This window comes from Crocodylus porosus, unplaced genomic scaffold (assembly GCF_001723895.1).
Source record: "Crocodylus porosus isolate Cpor-Errol unplaced genomic scaffold, CroPor_comp1, whole genome shotgun sequence".
Lineage (NCBI taxonomy): Eukaryota > Metazoa > Chordata > Crocodylia > Crocodylidae > Crocodylus > Crocodylus porosus.
In genome coordinates this window covers 25,935,803-25,962,159 of record NW_017728947.1, presented here as the reverse complement: position 1 = coordinate 25,962,159, position 26,357 = coordinate 25,935,803, and the positions used below count along the sequence as shown (strand labels likewise).

General features: G+C 39.3%; 1 protein-coding gene across 3 annotated transcripts in view; it reads left to right on the top strand.

The window, feature by feature from the left end:
- The window catches only part of ANO3 (anoctamin 3), a 445,370-nt gene extending 429,824 nt beyond the window's left edge, over positions 1–15,546 (top strand). For all 3 annotated transcript variants that reach the window (XM_019551829.1, XM_019551827.1, XM_019551830.1), the window contains 8 exons: positions 1,008–1,065; positions 2,278–2,375; positions 4,440–4,585; positions 4,698–4,850; positions 5,205–5,352; positions 7,307–7,387; positions 8,350–8,455; positions 10,093–15,546. In XM_019551829.1, the coding sequence (XP_019407374.1) occupies positions 1,008–1,065; positions 2,278–2,375; positions 4,440–4,585; positions 4,698–4,850; positions 5,205–5,352; positions 7,307–7,387; positions 8,350–8,455; positions 10,093–10,275 (973 nt within the window). In that variant the 3' untranslated portion in view covers positions 10,276–15,546. The remainder of the gene's footprint in view (positions 1–1,007; positions 1,066–2,277; positions 2,376–4,439; positions 4,586–4,697; positions 4,851–5,204; positions 5,353–7,306; positions 7,388–8,349; positions 8,456–10,092) is intronic.
- Positions 15,547–26,357: the final 10,811 nt, after the last annotated feature.

Below are 26,357 nucleotides of genomic sequence, written 5' to 3'. Positions count from 1 at the left end.
TTATTTATTTATTTTTTTAAAGAGCCAGGAGCTGGGGCCGGGTGGGGCAGCCATGGGGGAAGGGGTCTGGGAGAGCAGGGAGGTTGGTGGGCTTGGGGCCTGGCAGGGGTCCCCCCATGGTCCCCTCCCCACTCCTCCAGTCCCCCCTCCCTCGCCCCCTAATTACCAGCCCAGAGTCTGGGTCCAGCTCCCTGTGGCAGCAAGCGGGGACTGATCAAATCTCCGAAGCTCTTCGGAGAGCTTCGAATCACTTCAGACCTTTTTATTCGTCTCCTGATTCTATTCAATTTTGGCAATTTGGCTGTTGAATCAGGCCAAATCTCCTCTGTATTGAATTGGCACCTGAAGCTTCGTGCAGCCCGGATATCTATGCCTATCACTAATTCCTTATGTGTGAACTTGGACAAACCTGTTAACCAGACTTCAGGTCACCATCTTTAAATTGGATCTGAGAATACTTGCCAACCTTACAAGAATATTGGAGATACTAATTAATATCTATAAAGTATTTTCAGTTGCTTGTTTGAAACAATTGAGTGTAACGATGCAGCTTCAATTAAAGATTAAACATAAAGAAAATCTTTTACTATTATACAATTATCCCATTTCATTGCTCACGCACTAAACATATTGAAAACCACAGGATCTATGGCAATCCTTTTTAGCTGTATCAGACACACACGTGCTGTCTCATCTCTACACATTTAGGGTGAGACATAGGGCCTACACCATATTTTGGGACTCTTGGGAGGTCTACTCCCAAACATGCCTAGGCTTTTGTTCTGCACATTATGCAGTGCACCTGAAAAATGTGAACCTTTGTCAAGGCTTGGATTTTCAAACACATTTTCTCCCCCTCTCCACGCTAGAAGTTTGGATCCCAGAATTTAGCGAGGAACTTTTATTGGAGTGTCATAGCAAGCAAGCTTTTTCAATGAATATGCAGCAGTTTCAATAATTCCAAAGAGCCTTGACTTTTCCCTAAGAAATAAATCTTATTTTTACAGATTTGCAGGCCGTCCAGGAAAGTACAACAAACTTTTTAACAGATGGAGACTAGAAGAGGTAAACAATCCCATTTTTCTGCCTCTGAACTTTTCATGTACAGAAAGAAAACAATGAAATGTTTAGAAGTAATCCTTTACAACTCTGAAGGATTTATTCTTCAACTGGAGAGTGGTGAGAAAAGATAAACCTTTGTTTATAGCAAAAGATGGGAAAACAGGACATACAGTTTCCTTTCTGAACTCAAAGCTATGCAGAGTAACTTTGGATGTAGCACTTACCTCTCTGTATATCAACTTCCCTATTTGTGAAGGCATATATTAGTAGTTTCCGTTCTTATGGGTACATCAAGAGTCATAAATCATTCTTATCTGTGATGCATTTTGAGATTCTTGAATGGAAGGCACAAAGGAAATGCAGCCCATTTTTTGTTAACAGATTTCTAAATTTGCCCCAAAATGAAACTATTCTTTTAAACAATGTTTACCAAGTTTCAAAGTTCAAACTACAGCTTATAAACCTTCTAAACAACTTCACGGATTTCAGTGAGGGCTGCGGTTACCATGACTTCTTTTTTTTAAGGTGCTTAAATGCAGTTTTTAGGAGCTGAACATTAGTGACCCAGGTCTGAAAAGATGGCTTCAGTGCAGACAGTATAACTCAATTAAAATGCATATTTTGGCCAGCTGACTAGCTTAAGGCAGTCGTAGTGGACTGAGCTAAATAAACATCTGCCTCTCAGTCACTGATATAAATGTATCTTATCCTGTCAAAGACTGTGTAGTGCTCCATTCTTTTGAATGTTTATTGCTCCATATGAAATGAATTAATGGCATTGTATAAAAGACAAGCATCTGTACCACAGCTGTCAACCTTTTTGGCAACTTATCTCAAAAAAAATCAATGGGTATGGAGATATATCCATTCTATCACCTTTAGGATATGTTTGATTGTATCAGGAGTACAATAACAGAAGAAATGGCTTAGCTTATGCTGCCATCCATCTGTGATTAGTTGAATTCTAGGGATTTGTTAATCTGTTACTTTTCAAAAACATTAACATTTATTCTAAAGTTTTGTAAGTAAACCAAAAGAAAATTGTGCATCATAGTAAACTACAAAAACAGGAACAGTTTGCCCTTGAAGTCAGTGGACAGAAGCTCAACAGGGTCAACCCTACTGAAGTAGTTCCCACACATGCAGACTGTGCATATACAAATAAAGGAATGCTTTAACATATGCAACAAGCAACCTGTTTTTGTCCCCCTGTAGTGTCATCCTAGTGGTTGCTTGATTGACCTGTGCTTGCAAATGGGAGTTATCATGGTTTTAAAACAAATGTGGAACAACTTCATGGAACTAGGCTACCCGTAAGTATAGTTGTTGGTTCGAAGCATATGAAAATGTGATCATGACCTAAGCAAGAGCAGAGAAAAACAAGAAATGCCATTTTGCTTAGGTGTGAGTGAGTGATTACTTAACTGTAAGTCTTCATGAAAATAAGCAAGCCAACATTGGCCCTATAACCCATGAAATACATGTGCCTGAAAACAGGCTCATGTTATAATCTTTGGAATTTATTTTTGCAGACTAGTCTGTGGCTTTTTAATATGTTATGCCAAGCAGCGAAGTCTTGCTCTAAGCAGTACAAAAGTGCAGTTTGGGAAAAATATAATAAAAGCCTGTGCCTTCCCCTGAAGGATAGATGCTATATTAAAGGAAAGAAAAATATAAATGGCCTAGTCTCTCTGCAATAACTATTTCAAGGAGACCATCCTTTCGTGAAGAATTTTCCTCTTTCACTGTACCTCCACATCATATGCTGTGAGTTTGTTATTCCCCAGTGTAACATTAACAGCCACTCAGCAATAAGCTTTTTTAGGTTATTTTTATCCATCTGAAGTCTTTTACATTATTTAATTATCCTTCGCACATAATTTAAGCAGTGCAATTAGGCCAAAATTTTATACATCCCTCTTTAGGGAACTAGAAAAGTTGTCATGTTATTTTTCTATAGAAGAAAAAACTTTATCAAAGGATAACTTAGAGTTCTAGCCTTGAAACTGGCCAAGAGTCTTTGTTTAGTATGTTTTAGCAACCGGATGAAAATGTGGAAGCTACAGCATTGCTACTAAACATGAAAAACTGCATTAAAAAAAGATACACAAGGTATTAGACTTCCTATGTTCCAACCCAACAATATCTTAATGTCTTTATCTACTAAGTATTTTAAAACAAGCTTCCTCCCTTCTCTATTTGTTTTTACACAAAGCAATCATTTGACCATGAAGAAAAAACAATTATTTGCATGTAACATGATTGGGCAACTGAAGAGTAGAGAAGCAAACAATCAACTGAATTTGGAAAAGAATAATGGAAGATTGACAAACCTATGAAAGAGCACTTTCCAGCATCAGTCTGTTTTTGATTAAATGTAGATTTTTCCTACCTGATGTACGTGTACAAGAAACATATAACTGAAAAAAAGAGAATTGTCCCTGATTTTTTTCACATTCACTGAATATTACCACTGTTGGAATAACACTTAGCACTTACGTAACACTTTCAATCTGTGAAGCATTCTGTAGTTATTAATATTCAAGTTTCCCTAGTGAGAGGACTTCTGCATGGCAACAGGAAGACAGATCACACTCCTTCCTTATATTTACAGTTTCAGCAAAACCTTGTGCAGCACAGACTCTTGCTGAACGAGAAAATTATTCTTTGAAGTGATTCTATGCTTGTATTTTTCTTAGGAAACAAGATATGCTATTCTGTACAACTCTAGTGATGTTATATAATTCCTTAGATTGTGTTTATTAAGAATAAAATAGCAAATGCTACACTTCATCTTCCCACCACCTCAGTAGCAATAAGTTTTGTTTTGTTTCCTTTGTTTTTCTTTCCTTTTCTTTTTCCTTTCCTTTTTCATAGATTTCATAGACATTAGGGCTGGAAGGGACCTCATAAGATCATTGGGTCCAGCCCCCTGCCCAAGGGGCAGGAAGTCAGGGTTAAAGGATCGCAGCAAGATAAGCATCCAAATGTTTCTCAAAAATTCTTTAAAAATGTTTCCTTTCCTTTTTCCTTTCCCTTTTGTTCTCCTGTGTGCAAGACACTTCTATAGAACATTTATGCAAATTCCATATTCTAAGAATCCAGTATAAGGCCTAATGCTTCACATAATCCTTTACTAATCCTGTAATTTACAGTAGGATCCCTTAATGTAAAACAAGTTTCTTGAATGTCATCATCAAGAATATAGTGAAATAATCTTTAGAAAGCATCCCAGTAGGCATGCATTCTTCAGTAGCTGGAACAGTTCAAAATATGATTGCAAGGTCAGTATAGGATGATACCAGCAAACACTGAAAATTCTTGATCAGGCATTACTAATATCATCACAAGCTTTATAATCTGATTGTTTTACAAAGGTTACTACAGAACTGGTGGTCACGACGCAAGATCAAGAGAGGAGGGCAATTGCTGGAGCATAAAATTTCTCTACCTCAGTGGGAGAAAGATTGGAATCTGCAGCCCATGAATCTCCATGGATTAATGGATGAGTACTTAGAGATGGGTGAGGACATTTAGAAGTTTCTCAAGGAAATCAGAAACACCATTTGTTTCAAAGGTTTTATTTTTAAGACCATTTTTTGTGTCCATTTTCTAATAATATGACCACTTTCTAGTTTTACAGTTTGGCTTTACCACCATCTTTGTTGCTGCTTTTCCCCTGGCCCCTCTTCTGGCACTGCTTAACAACATTATAGAAATAAGACTTGATGCATACAAGTTTGTTACACAATGGAGGAGACCTATGCCTGCAAGAGCAACAGATATAGGTAAGAGGATTGCGGATACTTCAGTCTCATTTGTATGGAGTGTGGCCTATAGCACAAATCCGATTCGGACACAGCCTATGATCTCAGATATCTTGAGAACCTTAGCTGAATACTAAGCTGAACATGACTCAAGGATTGTTTCTCAGGAAGTAACAATCATAGGTTTAGAAGGGACTTCAAGGGTATTTTAGTATAACCTTCTTCACAGAGGCAGGATTTGCTGTTTCTAAACTACCCCACACAAGAAAAAGAATATAAAGAGGATGTAATTTAATTATGTACTATGATGATGAATAGGACAACTAGAAACATATTAAAAAATTACCTTATTATTTTGTTTTTATTCTTTTTTAGGCATCTGGTATGGAATCCTTGAAGGAATTGGAGTTCTGGCTGTCATTACCAATGCCTTTGTCATTGCTATTACTTCTGATTATATTCCACGTTTTGTCTATGCATACAAGTATGGCCCTTGTGCAGACCAAGGATACACACAGGAAAAGTAATTAAGACTTTTTATACTTGACTATATCAAAAAATGCCAGAAATTAAAATTTCGTTTTCTAGCATAGTTTTCTAGTATATAACAATATATAAGATTTAATTATATACCATAATATGTATTATAATAGTGTACATTTTATGTAATTATATCATCTATATATCATTCTAATCATATGTGTGTGTGATTGTAATCATATTATAAATCATTCTAATCAGCTTCCACCAAGCTGTCTACTTCAAATAATGATTTTTATTTAAAATCATAGCACCAAAGTGAAATGTGACAACTGTAGCTTAGTCATGAACTAAGGCAATGGGAAACTGAGAAACATGCAAGCATGTTTAATGTCCTAATGCAGGGGTTTTCAACTTGGGGTATGTGTACCCGTGGGGGTACTTTGGAAGACCCCAGGAGGTACACGGCAGCAACATGGAGAAGCCACCGGCACTTCCAGTTTCACTGCCCTCTTCCCTCGCACTCATCGACCGGCCGCCAGTGGTACCCCAACCAAAAAAGATTGAAAACCCCTGTCCTAATGTATGCTAGAATTCAAGAAAATACTATACAAAAATTACTTATGGCTCGTATTATATATCTAAGTTTTATGGCAAGGCATTTTACTACATCTTTCAACATGCAATATTAATTTGTGCAATTACATGAATTGTGTAATCTTGTAAACTTTTTATTATTTTATTAACATGGGTCCATGCAAACCACTCTAAGGTTTCATTTAGTAACAATATTATTTCTGCTGTTGGGATTTACTCTTTTGTGTTCAGTTTTGTTTTATCCCATCCCTGACTCATGGCAAAAAGCCAATTAATTTGTTAATTGGACCTAGCACCTTTTCACTGATCAGAGTGGTTGTGGTCTTTGCCTCAAGCATTCATTAAAATCACTACCAGTTTGAAAGTTATTTTGGGTGGGAGCAAAAACAAAAAGCTAGTTTTATGCCATGTCAAAGTTCCAGCTGATAGTTTATTTTAGTGTTATTTGGCTTTACAGATACACATTCACTAAGTGCATTTTCAGAACCCAAATTTGTAAATACATATTAGTATTTTATTATGTCTTATTTCCTGTTTTATAGTTTAGCCTGCAGCTCTAAATGTGGTTGTCATTGGGTGCAACAACAATAACAGGTGTCTTTTCAGAACAACAAACTGATTTTCTGTGAGGATGACCACAAACTTTAAGCTTATAGGAATTATGATGGTAATATCTGATATGTGCATTGCAATGTCCTGGAAAAGTAGAATTTTGCCTATGAGTCTTTGAAAAAAATCACTTATAGTTCAGATGATAGCTCAGGAAGTATGGCTATATAAAAACCATGCTTTAAACTGGAGGCTAGAATTATGAACTGGACTGGATCATAAGTCATTATGTATTTATGGGTCTTGTCAAAAATTATCAAACTATGTTACCATCAGTATGAATTTAATTGCTAGTCTCCATTGTATTTGTTGTAGCTATTAGGCCAGAAGAGTCACAGTCTCTTTGACTTGATTGGTAGTACTGCTGAGAAACTCTGCAAAAAGATTAAATTATACTCTCTGCAAGGAGATTCAGTTTAGATGCTTGGCCAAGGTGCTGTGCAGAACTTTGCTTTGCTACTGTCTGTCCTGTATGGATGGATAAACAATGAAGTTTAGCATCCAACTCCCTTGGGCATGAAAAGCTAATCTTAAAAAAAGTGTGCATGAAATGTTAACCTTGGAACAATGACTTAATGTGATTAATTCAGTTGTGATCTTATGTACCTCTGAAATTTTAAGAATGTTTTGCTCTGATCAACCACGGGTGGGGAAAAGCGATTTTCTGGGTGTACAATAATACTGCACATGCCTGAGTCATGGCAGAAGGGGAATGAAGCGTGTTTTCTGTACTTTATCGTAGGTAATCATTGTATGAAACACATACTGATAGTGTGGTGTCTTTTTTTCAGATGTTTAAAGGGATATGTAAATAGTAGTTTATCAGTATTTGATTTGAATGAACTTGAAATGGGATACTCAGGATATTGCAGGTATGTGATTGGAGGGAACCCTATTTATTACTGTGTTGGGCTGTTCTTGATTCTTTAAGAATATCCAATTATAAACTGACAGTCTCTAGCACATAATTAATATACTCTCAAAGTTTTGTTATGTTTTTTAAAGGAAACCATATTTGTTAGCATTTGCTTATGAGCTGTTTATATACAATTTTAACCTCCTATATGGCAGGGCAGTGTGCTCTAGTGAATGAGAACACTGAACAGCGAGTTGGAAGATCTGGACATTGTTCTGTGCCTCTCTGACTTAGTTTATACCTGTGTAAAATGAAGAGGTAGTGACTTCTTCATTTGTAAATTCCTTTGAAAGCTATAGTTGCAAAGTGCTATGTTAAGAACATTGTTGTTGTCATTGTTAAGTTTCTAGGTTAAATCCAGTCCCAAGTCCTGTGGTTAGTGGCAGCAATGCATGAAGAATGAGTACAGGGTATGCAGTAGAAATGAACAATAAAGTCTGAAGAAGACAAATTTGGTTTTAACTGAATAAAGCTGTGAAAGCTTTTGCTACCACACTGTGCAAGAGAAACTCTTCTGGTTCAACAGTCACTTGACACTTAGGCTAGGTGAGAAGTTTTGGACTTGAACAAAATAAAGCTAGCCTTAGTTTTGAACATTCTCTGAGGTTATTTTACCAGTGAAGTTCTTTTAAATGAACTGCTGTATTAATCACTGCATTGTTCAGTACTCATACCCTGTGTCAATTATTTCCCTCCATTTCTATTTAATTGATTTTGAAGTAGGCATATAGTTATTGTACATCCTCAAGCCTTGTTATTTAGACTGAAATGTTATTCCTCATTATTCAGTCATATTTTAAACTCTTCTCCCTTGCCTGCCATTTTGGTTTCCCTTCTTCTGGGGTTACCTCTCTTGTGTTGTATTGTGCAGGATTTTTGAACAATCTTATCAGTGACTTTTCTTTCTTTCTGTTACAGGTATCGGGATTACCGAGCACCACCGTGGAGTTCAAGCCCTTATGAATTCACCTTGCAGTTCTGGCATGTCCTTGCTGCACGACTGGCTTTCATCATAGTATTTGAGGTTGGTCATGTATTAGTACAGAAATGCTACTTTTGTACCAGCTTAAAGATATCCTATGTCGGGTCAATGAATAAAGTTTAGACAAGGTGCTTATGCTTTAAGATCTGTGAAGAAAAAAGAAAAGCTGGAAAATGCCAAATCTGGAAAATGATGGAATAAATTATATATTATTCATTAACATCAATTTGTTAGTATCTCTGTAGCAAAATGAAGGTGCAATTATGCCATATGTTAATTTACCCATACAAACCAAGTTAAACTAACAAAGGCTGCCTATACATGTGCTCAGGGGTGTGGGAGGGGGGCATTTTAATTAAAGCGGTTCCCAGAGAGCTGTTCTAATTAAAATGCCACTGCATCATGTGTATTAAACTCCCCACATATTTAAAAATGGCTCATTTAATAGGGGCTTATACACATGACACTATGGCAGTCCTAGAAGGTTCTACTTAGGATGGGGACCAGACTTGATTAATCTAATTATAACACATTGGAACACATGTATACTAGGGCTGTGCGAAATTTCACCAAGGGTTTTGTTGCCATGCTGTTTCGACACGTTTCAAGCTCGAAACAGTGAGATCAAAAGGCTTCAAAACAGCCTCAAAATGAAATGAGGGCACTCAAAACATTTCAAAAGTTTCTAAACATTTCAAGTTTTAAAGCTGGGCTTGCTTGCAGGGAAACAGAAGCTAAGGAGAGGGAGCGGGAAGGGGGGGGGAGGACTACTCTGATATTAACATGTGTAGTTGGCTAGTGACTGTGATCCTTTCCTGAGGTCCCTTCCAATCCCAGTGCTCTAGGGGAGGGTTGGAAAAAGAGCTGCACCTTAACACACGCACACACATGTGCACACAAACACACAATCACATATGTCACTAATTTTGCTTGTCAGCAGCTTTAGGTACAGTTTCCCAGAAACCCCTATATCTATATCCTTGAAACTTGGCAAGCTTCATGGCCTCAGAAGGGGCTACCATCTCCTCAAGTTTCATCTAAATCAGGCAAGAATTGACAAAGTTATAGGCAGTTTTGTGCTTCCCCATTATAGCCTATGGGTAAAACGGTGAAACAGTGTTGAAACAGTAAAACAGCTTCAATGAAACGAAACAGAACAGTGCTTTTGAAATGAAATGAAACTCAAAATGAAACACTGCCCCATCAAAATGGTGAAATGGAAGTCAGAACGAAGTGGTGCTGTTTCGCACACTCCTAATGTATAGGTACCCAATGGTTTTAATAGCAATGAAGACATAGAAGCTCAGGCTTGAAGATCTCCTAGCAGCCAGCATATAAACTTAGTAGCAGTCTAGGTGCATATTCTGGTTCCTGCTTGAGCCAAGGTTTGTGTTTCCGTGTGTTTCTTTTCTGCTGTTATTACCTACACTAGTTAGGTATGGCTACACCATACCATGTACACATATTCCTAGTTTTTATTCTAGGGAATTCATATTTTTCCTTATCTTTAGCATTCTACTAGGCTTTTCATGTGAAAGGTTCTCTGAAAATATTCACTGCAGTCTGTAGTTAGAGAATCCTGGTTTCTCTTGAGTAACCAACTTCAGGGTCATCAGGATTTGGCCTTGAAGAGATAACTTAAACATCCTTGAATGAATTATTTTTGTCCTTGTTTTCAGCACCTTGTTTTTGGAATAAAGTCTTTCATTGCCTACCTGATCCCAGACATGCCCAAAGACTTGTGTGACAGAATGAGAAGAGAGAAGTACTTAGTCCAGGAAATGATGTACGAGGCTGAATTAGAGCACTTGCAAAGGGAGAGGAAAAAGAACGGGAAACAGTATCACCATGAATGGCCTTAGCTGATACTATGCAGCAGCAAAAACATTATATGGAAACTGACTAACGCAGGTCTAAAATGAAGAAAGGATCTGGCAATAAGGGCCAGAATTCATAATGTGTACATATGCTGCTGCTGGGATATATATCTGCAGGCTTTACTAGCAACTGGAAAATACATGCTTCCAATGAAGAAAATGGATAGCCATATGAATCAATTGGTCTATGGTCAATATCAAGTCTATGCATCAATTGGTCTATGGTCAATATCAGGGAGTCGCTATTGGCTCAAGTGAAAGTACAATGAAATTTTTTGGACACATCAATAAAAAAAGTTACAATTCTATTTTTCATGCTATTAATCAAGATATCCACTATGTAATAAAAATAGTCATTGTCTATAAAACTTTTACAGTAACGGCATGATGAAAAAAGAAATTACATTATATCCACAACTTCTACAGCTTTTGATTGCTCGGTTTAATTTGCCATGCTTCTGAAAAAGGAGTAAATGTTGCCTATGTGGCCATAACTTGATATAAACTTGATATAAATCCTTCAGGCTTATTGTTTTGTCAGGTTTGTCCTAGTCTCTTGCTGAGATTGTGGATGTGTTCCTGCCCTAAAAAGGTGGGTATGAGGCTATTTAATATTTACTATGCAGTTCAAGTTTTGCACATCATTTTGCAGGAATCATCTGTCTTTATAAATAAAACCAAAAATTCTAAATTCAAAAAATAACCCATTCATTGAAAAATGCACTGCATTGCCCATGTTTCAGCTTCGTTTGGAAATAAATGTGGCTATCTGAAGTCTTTCTATTTTGATATGCAAAAAAGTAACATCTCTGCATACTTCCAAAATAAATGAGCGATCATTTTCATGCTATAATGTAGCATGCAGATATATAATTGTGTCACTATTACTTTCTGTTTGATCTACCTGGACAGTAATTCTATGACTTCACAGAATGTTGACTTGAAATGTCCTATTGCAGTGGAAATATTTTTTTTTAAGTATACACTTAACTATTTACAGTATGCAAACTTATGCAGATATATCAGCTATTCAGTATAACATTGTGTCTTGCTTGTCCAGGGGAAGAAAAACAGAGCACTTTATAACAGTGTTGTCTCTTCCAGTAATGTGCACTCCTTATCTTGGGCTAAATAAATCCAAGCATGGAAATAGGATATCTATATATTACTGTTAGAATTAGATCTTTTTTATGCTTTCTAAAGATGGAAAAAATTGCAAAACCAACAAAGAGGAAAAAAACCAAATGTTCTCATACAGAATTGAACTCCAGTTCTCACTTGCATATGGGATAGGGCAGTCTTACTTATGGTTATAATTAAGGTTATTTTAATGTGGAAATTTGTGTTTTATTATGAACATTTCATAATATGTGAAAAAAGAAGCACTAAACTAAAACAAGTGTGCAGGATTCATTTGTGAGAGAGTGGACAGGACCAAAACCATCCAGTTTCTTTTTTTACAGTTTTAAAGCCTGGTTATTATTTATGTCAGAGGGAAAGAATTAAAAATCAAAGAAAATTTGTTTCGGTTTTAAGATTCATGCTAATATGCAAGAAAGCACAGTAACTATAGCAAGTACAAACTCTACCATTAACCTTAAGGATAAAGCTGCAAATTGCTCATTAAGTGCAGACGTGAAGAGTTGAAATTTCCTTTCTCAGAACACCTTATTTAGCTTGAGTGAATGATTCCAGAATTTGTTTGCACAAATTCATCTTACATTATTCCAAGTATCACTGAAAAAGGGAAAATTTGTATTTGAAAATTATTTTAATAGTCCAAAGTCCATTGAAATTGTTGAAAGGACCCTTTTTGTTTTCAGTGGGTACACATTCTGTTCTCTGTTAATGAGAAATTACAGCTTTTTTTTACCACATTGTATGGGTTTCCATAACAATGCATGGCAGGGTAAAGTGGAGGGGACAGGTATAATAAAAATTTATTAGCCAATAGTTGTATTTTACCAGGCCCATTCAACTCAGACTCTCCTGTGCTTCCATTTACGTGGAAGGATTCCTTTGTATTCTGTTTACACTGTTTTCTCAATCCCATAGCATTCCTAATAAGAAATCCTTACTGCACTTCTGTCCAGTGCTTAAGATATCTGTATTATATGATTTAATGTATTAAATATCCATTTTGTATTGTAGAGTAGAGCATCCCTAGCCTCATCTAGTTTTAACTATTAACTAGTATGAAGTCATTTTGTGCACTATTTGTAAAATATAACTCTTTTCTTAAGGTCACAAATAAGTTCACTTTTAATGTCTCATGTAAATGCAAAATGCCCTGGCTGGATCAAGGCAGAAAGATTTGGCATAAATTTAGCCAAAATTAGAAATAATGATTAATATTTTTGCTTGTGTTTTCTTCAGTTTGTTGTTGATATGAACACATATTGATTTGCAGCTAGAAAAATTCTGATTGGGCATGATGGATAAATATTGTCTTGGATTTGAAGATATATATGAACCTTCTGTGACATCTTTAAACCTGGAAATAACAAGTATAGCAAAGTGGGTTATATAGATCTGGCATTCCGTTAATTTTATGCACTGGGAAAGCACAAGCATGCCCACTATATTGTGTGCCTCTCTGTTCTTTTCTCTCTGTAGTTTATCTAAAATGTCTCATGGCTTTACCAGTATATAGCCATTTGCTTTAGCTAAGAATAACTTTCTGCTAATTTTCATGTAGTGTGGTGTTTGTATTGAATGCAGATTATCTTACAAAGATATACAGCACACTCTGTCCTCAGGAATTAGCTACTTCATGAATGTTGGTTGTCTATATTTTCATATTCTAAATATTTGTCTTTCCAAACAGACAAACAGTATAAATGGGTTGTGCATGAAAGCTGCATTTGTGAATTCTCCAAAGCCGCAGAGCTTCAGAAGGTAGCATCTGTGCAAAAGTGCTTTAGATCAATGCTGATCTAGTCTGTAACAGCTTTGGTCTATGCATGTACCTTTAGAGAGGCTGCATGGGCAGATATAATACCGCTTTTTTAAATACTATAAATAATTACCAGTCCAAAATGTCTTAATTATTTTTCTCTGAACACCAGTGTCTTGATATAATCAAAAGGAACTTTCATTCTAGAAATAAAAAAATGCATCTGCTATTTACCATTCTTATTTTACTACATTTTTAAATTTGTGCCTAATGTGTGAGGTCAGAATTTGGTGATTTGAAAAAGAAAAACAATTATTTTTACAGAGCTCGATTCAAGAGTTTTGTTATATCAGCCTCAAAATTACATAGTTCCCTCTTCTGCTGAAAAAGAATGAATCACTATAGGGAATGTCCAATATAGATTACTGTATAGGGAGTGACAGTCCACTGTGGCCTATCAAATTGACTTTAGATTGTGAGTGTCCATCAAAAGGCTAATATGGTGACTGCTATATTTAGGCATTCTGTGAAAGTGCTCAAATTAGCAAACAGGGCACACATGTAATATACATCTCTTGCTCTCCCTCCCCCCACCCCCATTTCCACACCCAAGTATCATTCAAGACTTGGAACAAATTTTGCAAGTGATCTTAAGGCTAAAGTTTCCATGAAGATAATGAACTGTAATAGCTTTTCCTTAGAAATATGGTGTTTCGTTATTATATAAAGAACCCAAGTATTGTGCATTTCAAAAGATGCATCCCTAAAGGCTTCTTCTAAGGAATGCTCTGTAGAAAGAAAATTAGCTTGGGAACCATGGTGTTACAGCTACTGTTGGTTTTTCCATTCGTATTTGCAACATTTGGCTCTTACTTGTTGGTTCACCCTAAGTAACCAAAATGTAAGTTATTACAAGTAATCTTCATTGGGGGTTTTTCACAGTTTGACTTGTTCCACTGCAAGCTACAAAAGTTTGTATTAACTGAGAGAATTTATGGGGTAATCTTCAATATGGAATACATTGTCATTGATCTATCCTTGCTTATATTGTTTTATGAAATGAGTTCTTTTAAATTATCATAATCGAGTTCATTCAGTGGGACATATACATTAACAGTTCTTTCTTATTTCTCAGTTGAAATGTCTCTTAAGAAAAGAAAAGACAATATTATATGGCTACTCTGATGTAGATAATTTCAGTTTAGCTTCAGTTTAGTTGCTAAACCATTGTAAACTCGCTCTCTGAAATTTGGTGAGCTACAGCTTTATAAAACTACATGTAACATAAATAATTAAATTAGAAACGTAATGATATGACTAAGTGGATTCTGTATTAAATCTCATATAAGTAGGGACCTATCAAAATCATGATTCCATGGATTTTGCTCTAAATGCCAAATCCAATATTGCCTGGAAAAGCAGACAATGTCCACGAAATCCACAAAAACAAAATTACTGGAAGTAAAATGCTGGCTCCCCAGAGGGGTGCATGATGGGCAGCCTTTGCAAACAATCAGTATGGAGGGGCGGACCACGGGGGGGCCCTCGGCCAATCAGAGGCATGGGGGGGAGGCAGCCACAGTAGGCCCTTAAAAATGGCAGCCAGCCCTGCAATCTGCCTGAGAAATCAGATAGCTGCCTCCTCAAGTTGATTCCTACATGTAAAAAGAATGAGATAAAGATACAAATAGATGATAGTGCAGCCTAGTTTGGTTTATAGAATCACCTAAAATTCCAAATAAAACAGTATAATATGCCAAAGGAAATCTTTCCTTTTGGTAAAATTATCACACGAGACAGAGAAGATCATTCAGGACAAAGATCTGACATTTTACAGTCCCCATGTCTTAATAATGTTTACATAATTTACTTCTGAGGCTAAAAATTACAGGGAGTTTTGTATCAAAGCAGACTATTATACTTGGAGAAATAAAATACTTTTGTCTGTTATATCACATAGCATGGCTAGTTTAGCTAGAAATAGCCCGTAAAAGGTTACATTTTCAAAACCACATAAAAAAAACTTAGGGACCTAAGCCCCATTTAAAGTCACTTAAGCAGTTTAAAAACACCTTTGGTTCTTCCCATATTCTTCCTATGTAGTTAAATGTTTTACAGTGTTGGAAAGTAACAATCCAAAGCTGCAGCAATTCACTTACCAAGCAATATGGATCTCCCACTGGCCTGAGTGTGTGTTGGTTTGGACTCTATATCAGGGGTGGGCAAAATGCAGCCTGGGGGCCGGAAGCAGCCCTCTATGCCATTCTGTCCGGCCAGCAGGGCCCCTAACAAATTTTAAAAATTAATATTTATCTGCCCACCTGCCTATCATGCAGCCATCAATGGCTTGCCAAAACTCAGTAAGCGGCCCTCCGCCCAAAATAATTGCCCACCCTTGCTCTATATCATGCTGTTTCCTTTCCTTTTGTGGTTCACTGTAGACTCTGGGCAAATGTTTAGTGTGAGCAATGTCCTCAGCCTCATCTGGATGGCTGAGGACATTGATAAGATATAGTATCTTTCATCTTTAGGTAACTAAGCAGATCCAACATAGGTGTTATCCAGTGAAGTAACTTCTTAGTAACTTTTGAGAGTCAAGTCCACTCTCCAGAAAAATGACTTATCACAAAGGTGTGAGACAGTGCTGTGCCATGGATACCCTGTCCTAACTCTGGAACTGGAAGCAGCTGAGGTAATTAAATCAGATTCAGTGCCTGAAGGAAATACCAGGAATGGCATTCAAGTGTTGACCTACTGGTAATGGTTCAGTGCTAGCTTGTGCAGAACTAGTGTTCTTTTTTTCTTTTTCTTTTTTTTTTACCCTGTAAAGTAGTATCTAAAAGAAGGAGGAAAAAATGTCCACCAGAAAAGGTTCCCTTGTTATCATTCACATCAGAGAAGCCATAGTAATGAAAAATCAAAACTACTGATCTGTCTTATGTTTCTTCCATGTCAGGATGCACTTTGAAGGAGTAGTGTAGGGACGCATGTACTGCTGCTATCTGTACTGTTAGAAAAGTAGTCTCTAGAATTGCCTATGCAGTGCTAAATTCTCACTCACTCGCATGAAGTTTAATCACTCTTAAACTACTGTATTTGTAGGGGTCCTTGCCTTTCTGTATAATTGTAGCATATAAAACTCAACTTTATTGGCCTCATTTTGAAATGATCATAGCAATTTTGATTTATATTGAAAACTTCATTCTATTGACATTGTAAATTTATTTCCTACCAATTTCTATTGGCATGGTATGGCATTACCATGGCATGACAGCACAACTTGGCAATGACAGCACAACTTTATCAAGATAGCACAGCAATGGAGTGCATAGGAATCATTTTGCTATTTCCTATTATAGAGGTAATTTTTAATGCAGCATGGTAATTTAGCTATGAAATGTTAAATATTCATATAACTGAAGCTGTCTGCACTGCATTGAAAAATGTACCTTATGATATCTCCATTGGCTCACAGTAACTTTTTGTCATAGCCTTTGTATGGTAATATTTACTCCATGGTTTTTCATTGATATTGCCATGAATTTATGAAGATGCCAATTCATAAGAAATCGGCATTGAACCCAATGCAGTCTAAAGAAGAGAAAATTTAGACTTCTGAGAATATGATAATTGCTCTTTTAAAAAATGGGTAAAAAAGAAAAAAATTCATTTTTTTTAATTTTGTGTTTGACTTAGATTACTCTGAATTTTGTATTTGTACAATCTGCCAAACTGTTTATTCTGATTTCTACCTAGGTTAGTATCACTGAAATTTCAGTTGTTTGAAGAGAATCTTGTGTAGAAAATAAAATCTTAGTAAATAACATAGTTACCGGTAAATCATTTTTACTCTAATAGTCCTGGCTGACTTGCAATATCACGATCATAAAAGATTTCTAAATAAATATGTGTATATATTTGAAATTTACGTAATATTTAAATACAACTTGCTTTCTAAGTAAAGAATTAGAATGAAATTTCCTCTATTTTTTCTATTTACAAATCCAAATTTTTTAAGTACTATTTAAAATAAAATTGCAATAATTACCACAAAATGTTTTTAAAAAATTGACTTTCAAGTACTACGTGCTAAAATTCCCCCGGTCTGTGAATTATTGATTTTCATTTTAGGTTTCAGATAAGTTTTTATGACCCAATTAATATCCTTAAACTTAAACAGTTTGCACAGAAAAATGTTTATTTGACATATAAAGGCAAAGGCTTTTTTTTTTCCCTGGAAAGTGGCTGATCTGATTAACTGTTGTAAGACACTTTTGGCATAAATTTGTCCTTGAGATGCTGTTTACTTTATTAAGGTTTACATGTACAAATGCAACTACGTATTGTATCATACACATTTTAATATTGCATTTTTTCAGTAATAAACTTGGATATCTTTAAAGCAGGCTTTTAGCATCTTTATTCTAAACACTGAAAGTTCGGGGGGGAAATGCTTTTTGTTTTATGCACACCCAATGCAAACAGCCTGTGCCAGGACCTGAACATGATTAAGGTCCCTGGCAGATGTGCAAGTAAAGGCATGATGGGGTCTGATGTGAAATCCCACAATCACACTTTCTGCCATTTCACATATGCATGGCAGGAAGAGTGATTGTGGGAATCAGCAGCAGATGCCATCATGCTTCATTTCCAGTTCAGGGCGAGCCATGAGGTCCACCCCCATGTCTGGGAGCCCCATCAGCTAATGGGCCTTCCAACATGGGGGAACACCCTGTTGCTGGGTGTCCCAGCCTAGCCACACATTCAGTTAATAGTGTGATAGGAACCAGCCACACATTTTTGTGTAATAACTTGTATATAATAACTTTATTCTATTTTATTAATGGCATTAACGTGTAGCCAGGTAGCAACTTAAGGCATGAATAACTGGTTAATCATATCTTAAATGTAATGCATGCCAGGGGCCATAAGCTGTATATTTCTATCATAAGAATTATGGGAACTACTGTATTGCTATAAATTTATGTTATATTTTTGTTGTTGAAATGAAACTATTATGTTAAATTTGATGGATTCACCTGTTTTCAGACTTCAAGTCACCGAACTGGTAAAAAAAACTAATAACACCCATCCTAGAGCAAACATAGTTTTCCTTTAAAATACTTAACTGTGTTCACCAGTGATACACGTGTCTAGCACCTCAGCAGACAAAAATTAAACCTGAATGTAAAAAAGTGGTGATATGTTTAAAATACACGACTCCTCCCTTTTTCTCAACTCCTTGTGTGAATGTTACATTTTTCTCTACTCTTAATTTTGTGGGGCCAAAATTTGACTGCATTAGATTTTAAAGCAGTAGTTCCCAACCTTAGGTTGTGACTCAAATGAGGGTTGCAAGGGCAATGCCAGTGGTGCTGCACACAAAAGATGAGCCGCACTGTGTGCCGAGAGCTCCCCTGCCCATTCCCCCGAGCCGCCGCCACCACTCTTTGCTCTCAGCAGCGGGTCGGCAAAAAAAGGTTGGGAACCTCTGGTCTAAAGTACATCTCATACTGACTTTAGTAGGGTCAGAGGTTGGTCACTGTCTACATGCAGGCCTAAATTTAGCAGTGCACTTAAATACATGAACAACACACATGTTAGTGGTTAAGCAAGCTTTTGAATCAGAGCCAGAGTGTTTTATACTTTTTCTAAAACCTAGTGCCATAGCACTTAAGAACACATTAAGCCCCATAACCCTGAATACATTTTAAGCATATGACTAAAATTAGGCAACAACTTAAGTATTTTTCTAAATTGGGAACTTAGTCTTTAAACAGGCAAACACTCAGAACTAGTACCCATCCTGAGTTGTATATGTCAGGACCAAATTTCCCTGTAAATATGTAACAGGACAGGCAGCTGTGTTGAGAAAGCCCAGTTGTGGGGTATTTGGCTATACGGGGAGCGCCCCAGTGGGAGCTTGAAAAGCTCCCAGAAGAGTAATCAGAGAAGAGGAGAAAGCAAGCTGTGAGTGGAATTGTGTGCTGCTACGAGGTGCCCGGATACTATGCCATGGCCAGAGCAAAAGTGGCTCCCTTCCTCATGTCTGACACAGGATAGAAAGCTTCTGGTTTTGGGTTTTTAAAACACTCTTTGCTTGGGGAAGACTGGCTGAGCAGCTTCTCAGGGAGCAAATCTGTCTGCAGAAGCCAGCAGATGAAACAAACTACTTACAAAGCATTTTATGTAGCCTACTTCTCCAGGTAGCTTTTGGTACCACCTTGTTCTTGTCCATTCTTTTGCAGCTCTAAGTGACCACAAACCACTTTTTCCACTTTTTCTTAAATACCCTTATCCTCACCTCCATGCTTCATTTGCTGTTTTTCTCAGACACACAGTGTTGCAACAGAGGAATCTGACATTAGCCTGTGACAACAATGCAAATGTAATCTACCTGTTGGTGCTGCAGTATACACCATTCCTGTGATCTGAGCTCTCTGTAGATAAGTACTACCTTCATATGGTTGTGCTACTGATGTATAATGAGCTAGTCTTTCTGTACAAATACTCTCACTGCCCTGATGAGAAGCCAAAATGCCAACCTGCACAGAGGGTAGATACAGATGTTCAGTAAGCCCAAAGCCGAATCGATCTAAGCTACACGGTTTTCTGTGAGCAGCGTAGTCTAGATCAGGTAGCAAATACAACACACATTTGCCTTTTGGTGTGGGGGGGCGGGCAGAGGAGGGAAGGGCACATCTTCAACTGGATTCCACCATTTTAAAACTAGTCTATGTGGGTGTGTGTAGTTGAAATGGGGGCCCTAAATTGAAGCATGGTTTTTAAAAATACCACTTAAATTTAGGGCTGATTAAACCCCCATGTGGTGCACACATCTGACTTACCTGCCTCTCCAGCTGCAGGGAAGGGAGGGCAAGCTGCTAGTGGGCAGAGCAGTCCCTGGGCTGGGCGGGAGGCATGCTTCCCTCCATGGCAGGAGCAACCGCCAAGTGGCACCTACCTGCAGGCACTGGCTTGGGCAGTTCCAGGGGTCGCCACAGCCGTGGAGGGAAGCACCAGGCCTCCATGCAGCTCAGGCAGGCAGGGTCCAGGGGGCAAAGGCAGCAATGACCTGGGGTGCAGCAAAGGCGCATTACACCACCGCATTTCCTACAATAGCTGAAATTAATGTGAAATACACTGCTGAAGCGTGCAAACACTGACACCATTAAAGTGATGAAAAAGCATTTAGCCTGCTTTAAAGTCTTATGCCCACATGGCTTTCGTTTCCTCTACACATGGCCTGTGTGCTCAACTTCTGTTCTGTTACAGGTATAGACTGGTTTTGTGTGCTAAACTTCTTTTCTGTTATGAGTATAGACCAGTTTTGAATCACTTATACTGGTAAAAGTATAATGTCTGTAACTAGCCTTTAAAGAACATAGGTGCAGGGTGTCGTAATACAGACTAATGGGAAAACATAACCGCTACCTGATTTTAATTTGGCCCCTGTGCTTGGATGTGCCACAGAAGCCAACATTTTTGCATACCTTAAAAGAAGAGGGTTTTTTTATAGTAAACATATACTTTAAAAGTTTCTCTGATAATGGTGGAGATCAATAAGCAGAATGTTTTATATATTTGCTATTCAGCATTTAGGACTTGAAATATATCTTTTAAATAATTTAAACAAATTAATTCAAGGCTTTTTAATGCCTAATAAGTAAATATTGTCAGCTTTAAAAACTAGTTGCAGATCACCTGTGTCTGTATGTTGCAATTATAACTAATAAATTCTTAAAGTTCAATATGTGTTGTGTTTGTCTCCCTTGCATATAATCCATGTCAAATTTTATGGACTTTGGTCAGAGTAAATAATTCCATGCATAACATTTCCTCCAAGCTAATAGAAGCCAGCTGTCTCCATGATAGGCACTAGAATGCATGGCGCTCACCCAGCCACCTTATCATCCTGCCAAAATTCTTCAGGGTGATTGCCACAGCCAATGCTCCAGCTATCTCTTAGAGACCCTTCTGTTGGATTGGACATCCTTTTTTCAAGGGGAATCAACCAAAGGGCCCATCATGATAGGGATCCAGGAAAGCCATATATGTGATAAAGCCTCTGTGAAAACCAGAATTTCTGAGCGAGGTGCACCTTGATTTCCTCATGGAATAAAATACCAAAACCTTAGACCAAGGGTGGCAAAGTACAGCTTGCAGGCCAGATCCATCCCACCAACTGATTGTATCCAGCCTGCAGGTTGGTGGCTGCAAAGTCATAGGATATGGCCCATAGAGTCAGTGGTTCCAGTTGTTGCATCGTGTCAGGCAAGCAGGCACATCCTGGCCCTGTCCACTTACACCAGCCCTTGCCCCACATGCTGGAAGCAGTGCCATGTGCACCTGGCATCAGCTGTGGATGCTACATACAGGTTCCCACCAGAGATCAGGGCAACTACCTGGGACTGCAGCTGGTGCACTGATGTAGCAGACCATGGAGGATCTCCTGATCCCCAGGGAGAAGCTACTGCCTGCATCCACAGCTGATGGCAGCACCCACCCAGTGCTACTTCTGGCATACAGCCTGGGAGCTGGTGTAAGCTACAAGGCCGTGGGGTAGGTGTGGTTGCAGGGGGGAGGGGAATGGGACTAAAGGTGGGGTTGGAAGGGGATGAAAGGGCAGACAGAGACAGAGAGGTGGCCCTGTCCATGATGAGCAACAGTAGCCAGTGTTGGGCACCTGGGCTTGGCAGTGGGTGCACTTGCTTCTTATGGGGCCCTTCTGGCTGTGGCTGCCCAGAGCCTACACTGGGGTTGCCCTGAGCTCCTCCCCAGTGCCGCCATCACCACCCCACAAGCCTAGGGTGACCTGGAGGTGGTATGGGGCAGCAGCAGCAGCATGGGGTTGACCTGGTGGCTGAAAGTCCCCATAGGCTTGCATGGGTTGACATTGTGCCTGCAAGGCCCCATTGACTTGCATGGGGTTAACCTGGTATCTGAAAGTCCCCATAGCCTTCCATGGGGTTGACATTGTGCCTGCAACCTTGAAAAATTCTTCCTTAGCTATAAAATAGCTGCTTTCTGACACCGTTCTCCAGAATGCCAGAGTAATATAATTCTCTGGCTTAGTAACTACAGCCCCAAAGAATTACCATATTGATGCGAGACTGGTAGCTCTTCTTCAGTTGTAGCTTCTTGTGACCTTTCATTAGTCAAGCCTGAAGACTAAATAGTTAGCACTTAGCACAATTTTACAAAATTGGAAAAGTGGATATATTCCCAAAATGTGATATTTTTGGTGTACATGCTAAACTCTGATTTGGTACATGAAAATTAGTACCTTCATAAAGCACTTTTACAAATTCCCAACCAAGCATGAAGAAACATTTGAAATTACCTACCTGCTTGAATAAAGGTTGAGGCCTACATGCTCATTTCATGCTGGGATATTTTTTGATAATCAATATTTTGTAGTTTCAGAACTGCTCCCCATTAGAGCACAGCCTTAAGCTTGTATTCCAAAGCTATTGAAATACTAAGCAACTAGGATTATGATGTCCTGAAGGAAAGTCTATGAGAGGCAATCATAGACAGTTGAAACAATTCCACAAGCAGCATTTGTGGAACTTCTTCCCAGTTCTTCTTTTTATAGTATAAGTCAGGGGTGGGCAATTATTTGGGCCCACAAGCCAAATAAGGAGCTGTTGGAGCCAGGTTAGCACCCTCCCTCGCCCACTGCTTCTCCTGGAAGAGCTCACCAAACTTCTCTATATGGGATGAGGCTGTAGATGGGTGGGGGTGGGTGGGAAATGAGGCTGGGGCAGCAGCTTCAGCAGGTTCAACCTATTGCCCACCCATCTATGCAAAAAATGGGCTTAGGCAGATGCTTTGAGAACTAGGGGGAAGCTACCACCTGCATCTGCAGCTGATGCTGGTTCCGGGTGCTTGGTTTAAAAATCTGTGTAAACTAGTTTATGGATAAGATAGTGACTGTAAAAAGCCCCTTCAGAAATTATGACAAAAAAATCCCTGAAATGCTAGTGAAATTATGAAAAGGCACTGATGATCATCTCACAAGGTAGCTGTCATTGTGCAATAACTGACCTCATAATAGGGGAACTACCAGCTGAACAAACTGCCATTCAGTAGGTGGTGAAAGAAATAATGCATAAAATACTATCCAGCTGCACAGTGCTGCTATGAGCCTTTTTACACTCTTTCAAGGGATTATCTTTTACCAATATGTGACAACTATTTGTGGCTTATCTTGCATCCCTATGAATGCCACTTGAGATTAAGAAGTTGTCAAGTCAGTTAACAAATCAGAAGTTACAATCAATACTGTACTAACCACGAGAGAAAAGAAGAGTGCTATCTAGAGTTGCTGCGGAAACAGAGGCCTGTTATCAGGAGAATGAACTGCAGCTTGCAGGTTCCTTCCAGTGACAGGTGGGATTTGAGTGGTGCCTCCTGGTGTGTCAACCAGGAAGCAGGCAAGAGAGCTACAGGAGGAGATGGCAAGGCTCCAAAGCATCCCCCACCATGAGGTCTTCATCAATTCAATGCTGGAGGAGACCTCTAGGACTGCAGAGGAAGGACTTTCAGAGGCAATACTGAAGAAGAAAGAAGGCATGGACTCCCAAGCAGGTAGAAGCTGGTGGCTTGTGGCCTCTGGCAGCAATTAGAACTCTTCATCTCCACCTGCAGCAGTGGACAAGTCTTCATCTCCACCTGAAGCCTGGAAAACAGATAGAGGCCTAGCAACAGAGGATCAAGTTCCATTGGTGGAGGAGGTCAGGCCAGGCACCCCCAAGATTGGGAGGATCAAGGCTGCTGCCACCAAAAGGAAGCAATGGGTGGTTATGGTGGGAGACTCCATTCTGTAGGCATTCATCTGCCAGCCTGACCTGTTGTCTGTTTGTCAGGAGGTCTGTTTCTTGTCTAGAGCCCAGATCCAAGATGTCACAGAAGGATTACTAAGACTCACCCATCTCTTTGACTACTACCCCATGCTGCTCATCTATGTGGGCATCAATGATACTGGCAGGTGACCCTGAACAGATCAAAAGTGATTACAGGACTCTGGGTGAAAGGGTAAAGAGGATAAGGACCTAGTTGGTGTTCTCCTCCATTTTTCCAGTCAAGGAAAAGGGCCCGGGTAGGAGCGGACTCATCCTATAGATCCATACATGGCTGCACGGGATTGATTTTGATTCAGGACCAAATGAATTTTAGTGGCTCAGAATCTTAGAAGTGTGGCTGGATGTTTGAGGAACAAACCAAGATAGAGCATTCCTCAGAGTAGTGAGCAAGCTGGGAAAGATCCAGGCCCAGCTGCCTATACACATGCTTGGGGACGGGGGTGTTTTAATTAGACAGGTTACCAGAGAGTCACTCTAATCAGAATGATGCAGCATCAGATGTATTAAGCCTCTGTGTTTAAAAATGGTCATTTTTAGGATGCTTTTCCTATAGCTCATTAGATGAGATTTAGTTAAAGCACCCCAGTGACCATTTTTAAACCCACAGGGGCTTATACACATGACACTATGGTGATGCTAAAGTGTTCTTATTAGAATGCGGAGCAGACTCAAATAATGGATTAATCAAGTCTGCTTCAACATGTTCTAATTAGAATGTGTTGGAGCATGTATGTAGGCACCCACAGAGTCCACTACAGTAAAGTCTATGAGGGGGCATTAAAAAACCAGTTCTCAGAGCCTGCATTTCAAACTGGCCCAAGGTGGTAGAGGAACGTGAAAAGGCACCTGGAAGTAAAGTAGTAAAGAGAGAGAATGTGAGCTTTACTGACTGCACTCAAGAACAAGACAAAGAGTAGCCCAAAACGTTGTGAGAATCTTGCCTTGTGGACAAAGATGCAAGACATTTGCTAAATTAATTATCTGTTAGTAGAAGGAAGAGAGAACCTTTACAGTCAAGGGAACCTTTACAGCAGGTATACAGTCTTGTCTTGTTACAAGTACCAAAGGATTCTAATGAACATCGCTGCTGTTAGAGTTGGAAAAGGGCACATGTATGAGAGCATAAGATTCCATTGCATTCCCCCAGAATGAATGAGTTCCCATTCTTTTCCCAGGCTCCCACCTCTGCCTCTCCAGCACACGCAGCTGCAGACCCTTAGAAAGTGAAAGAGAACAGGGATTAAGGATACCTTGAGCACCGTAACAATGATTGGGATCTTCAGAGGACTCAAGTAAAGTAAGCCAAGCATCCAAATCCAATTGAATTTCACTGGTGATTGGAAACCTAGTTTTCTGTCTCTCCTTGGAAAGTTTCACACACTTTTTTTTACATGATGTTCCTTGTGAAATGAAAACATACACATCTGTGCTAATATGAGCTTCAGGTACCTGCCAGTATGAGAGTTAAGTATAATTCTCTTCAGGTTTTTTGTTTTGAGTATTGGCAAATCTCAAAGAAAGTATTTCTTACAGTAGCAAAAAAGCAGTTTGTGAGGTAGGTAAGATTTTACCCAGGACATACTTTTGTCTTATGAAAACCAGTCAGAATTTGGGTGTGCTGCTATGTATATGAATGAAGCCTCTTTCAAAACTTAAGATTTACTTCTGTTATCAGCCATCAGAAAACATACAGGGTGCAACTACACATGCACTTTACTCTCGAGTAGACAGGCTCTGGAGCGGTGAGAGACGCGCGGGTGAAGCCCGCTGTGCCCCCGCTCCCCCGAAGCCCCCCAGACACCCCCCAGCAGCCTCAGAGCCCCAGCACAGCCAGAGGTAAGCGGGCTCATGGTGGGAAGGGGTTAACTCCTCGCTCCCTGGGAGGAGGCGGCTGCGTGGAGCCGGGCGGGTCAAGGCCCCGCCCAGGCCCCTACTTGGCCCAGCCCCCCAGGGAAAGAGAAGAGAAGGAGTGGGGTACTCACCAGTCCCCCTCCTGTAGGGCAGGGCCCCCCAAATCCCGGGCAGGGCCCCCCTGGCCTAAGAAATCAGCTTTCCCCGACGGCTGGCCCACTGCACATGCGCGCAGTTTAAAAGGGCCCGCCAAACAGGGAAAAAAGCTCAGTTAGGCTCCGGGGCAGTGAGAGACGTGCGGGTGAAGCCCGCTGCACCCCCACTCCTCCAAAGTTCCCCAGACACCCCCTCAGCACCCGCAGAGCCCCCTGCCGACCCCCAGCACACCCGGAGGTAAGTGGGCTCGTGGTGGGAAGGGGTTAACTCCTCGCTCCCTGGGAGGAGGCCGCTGC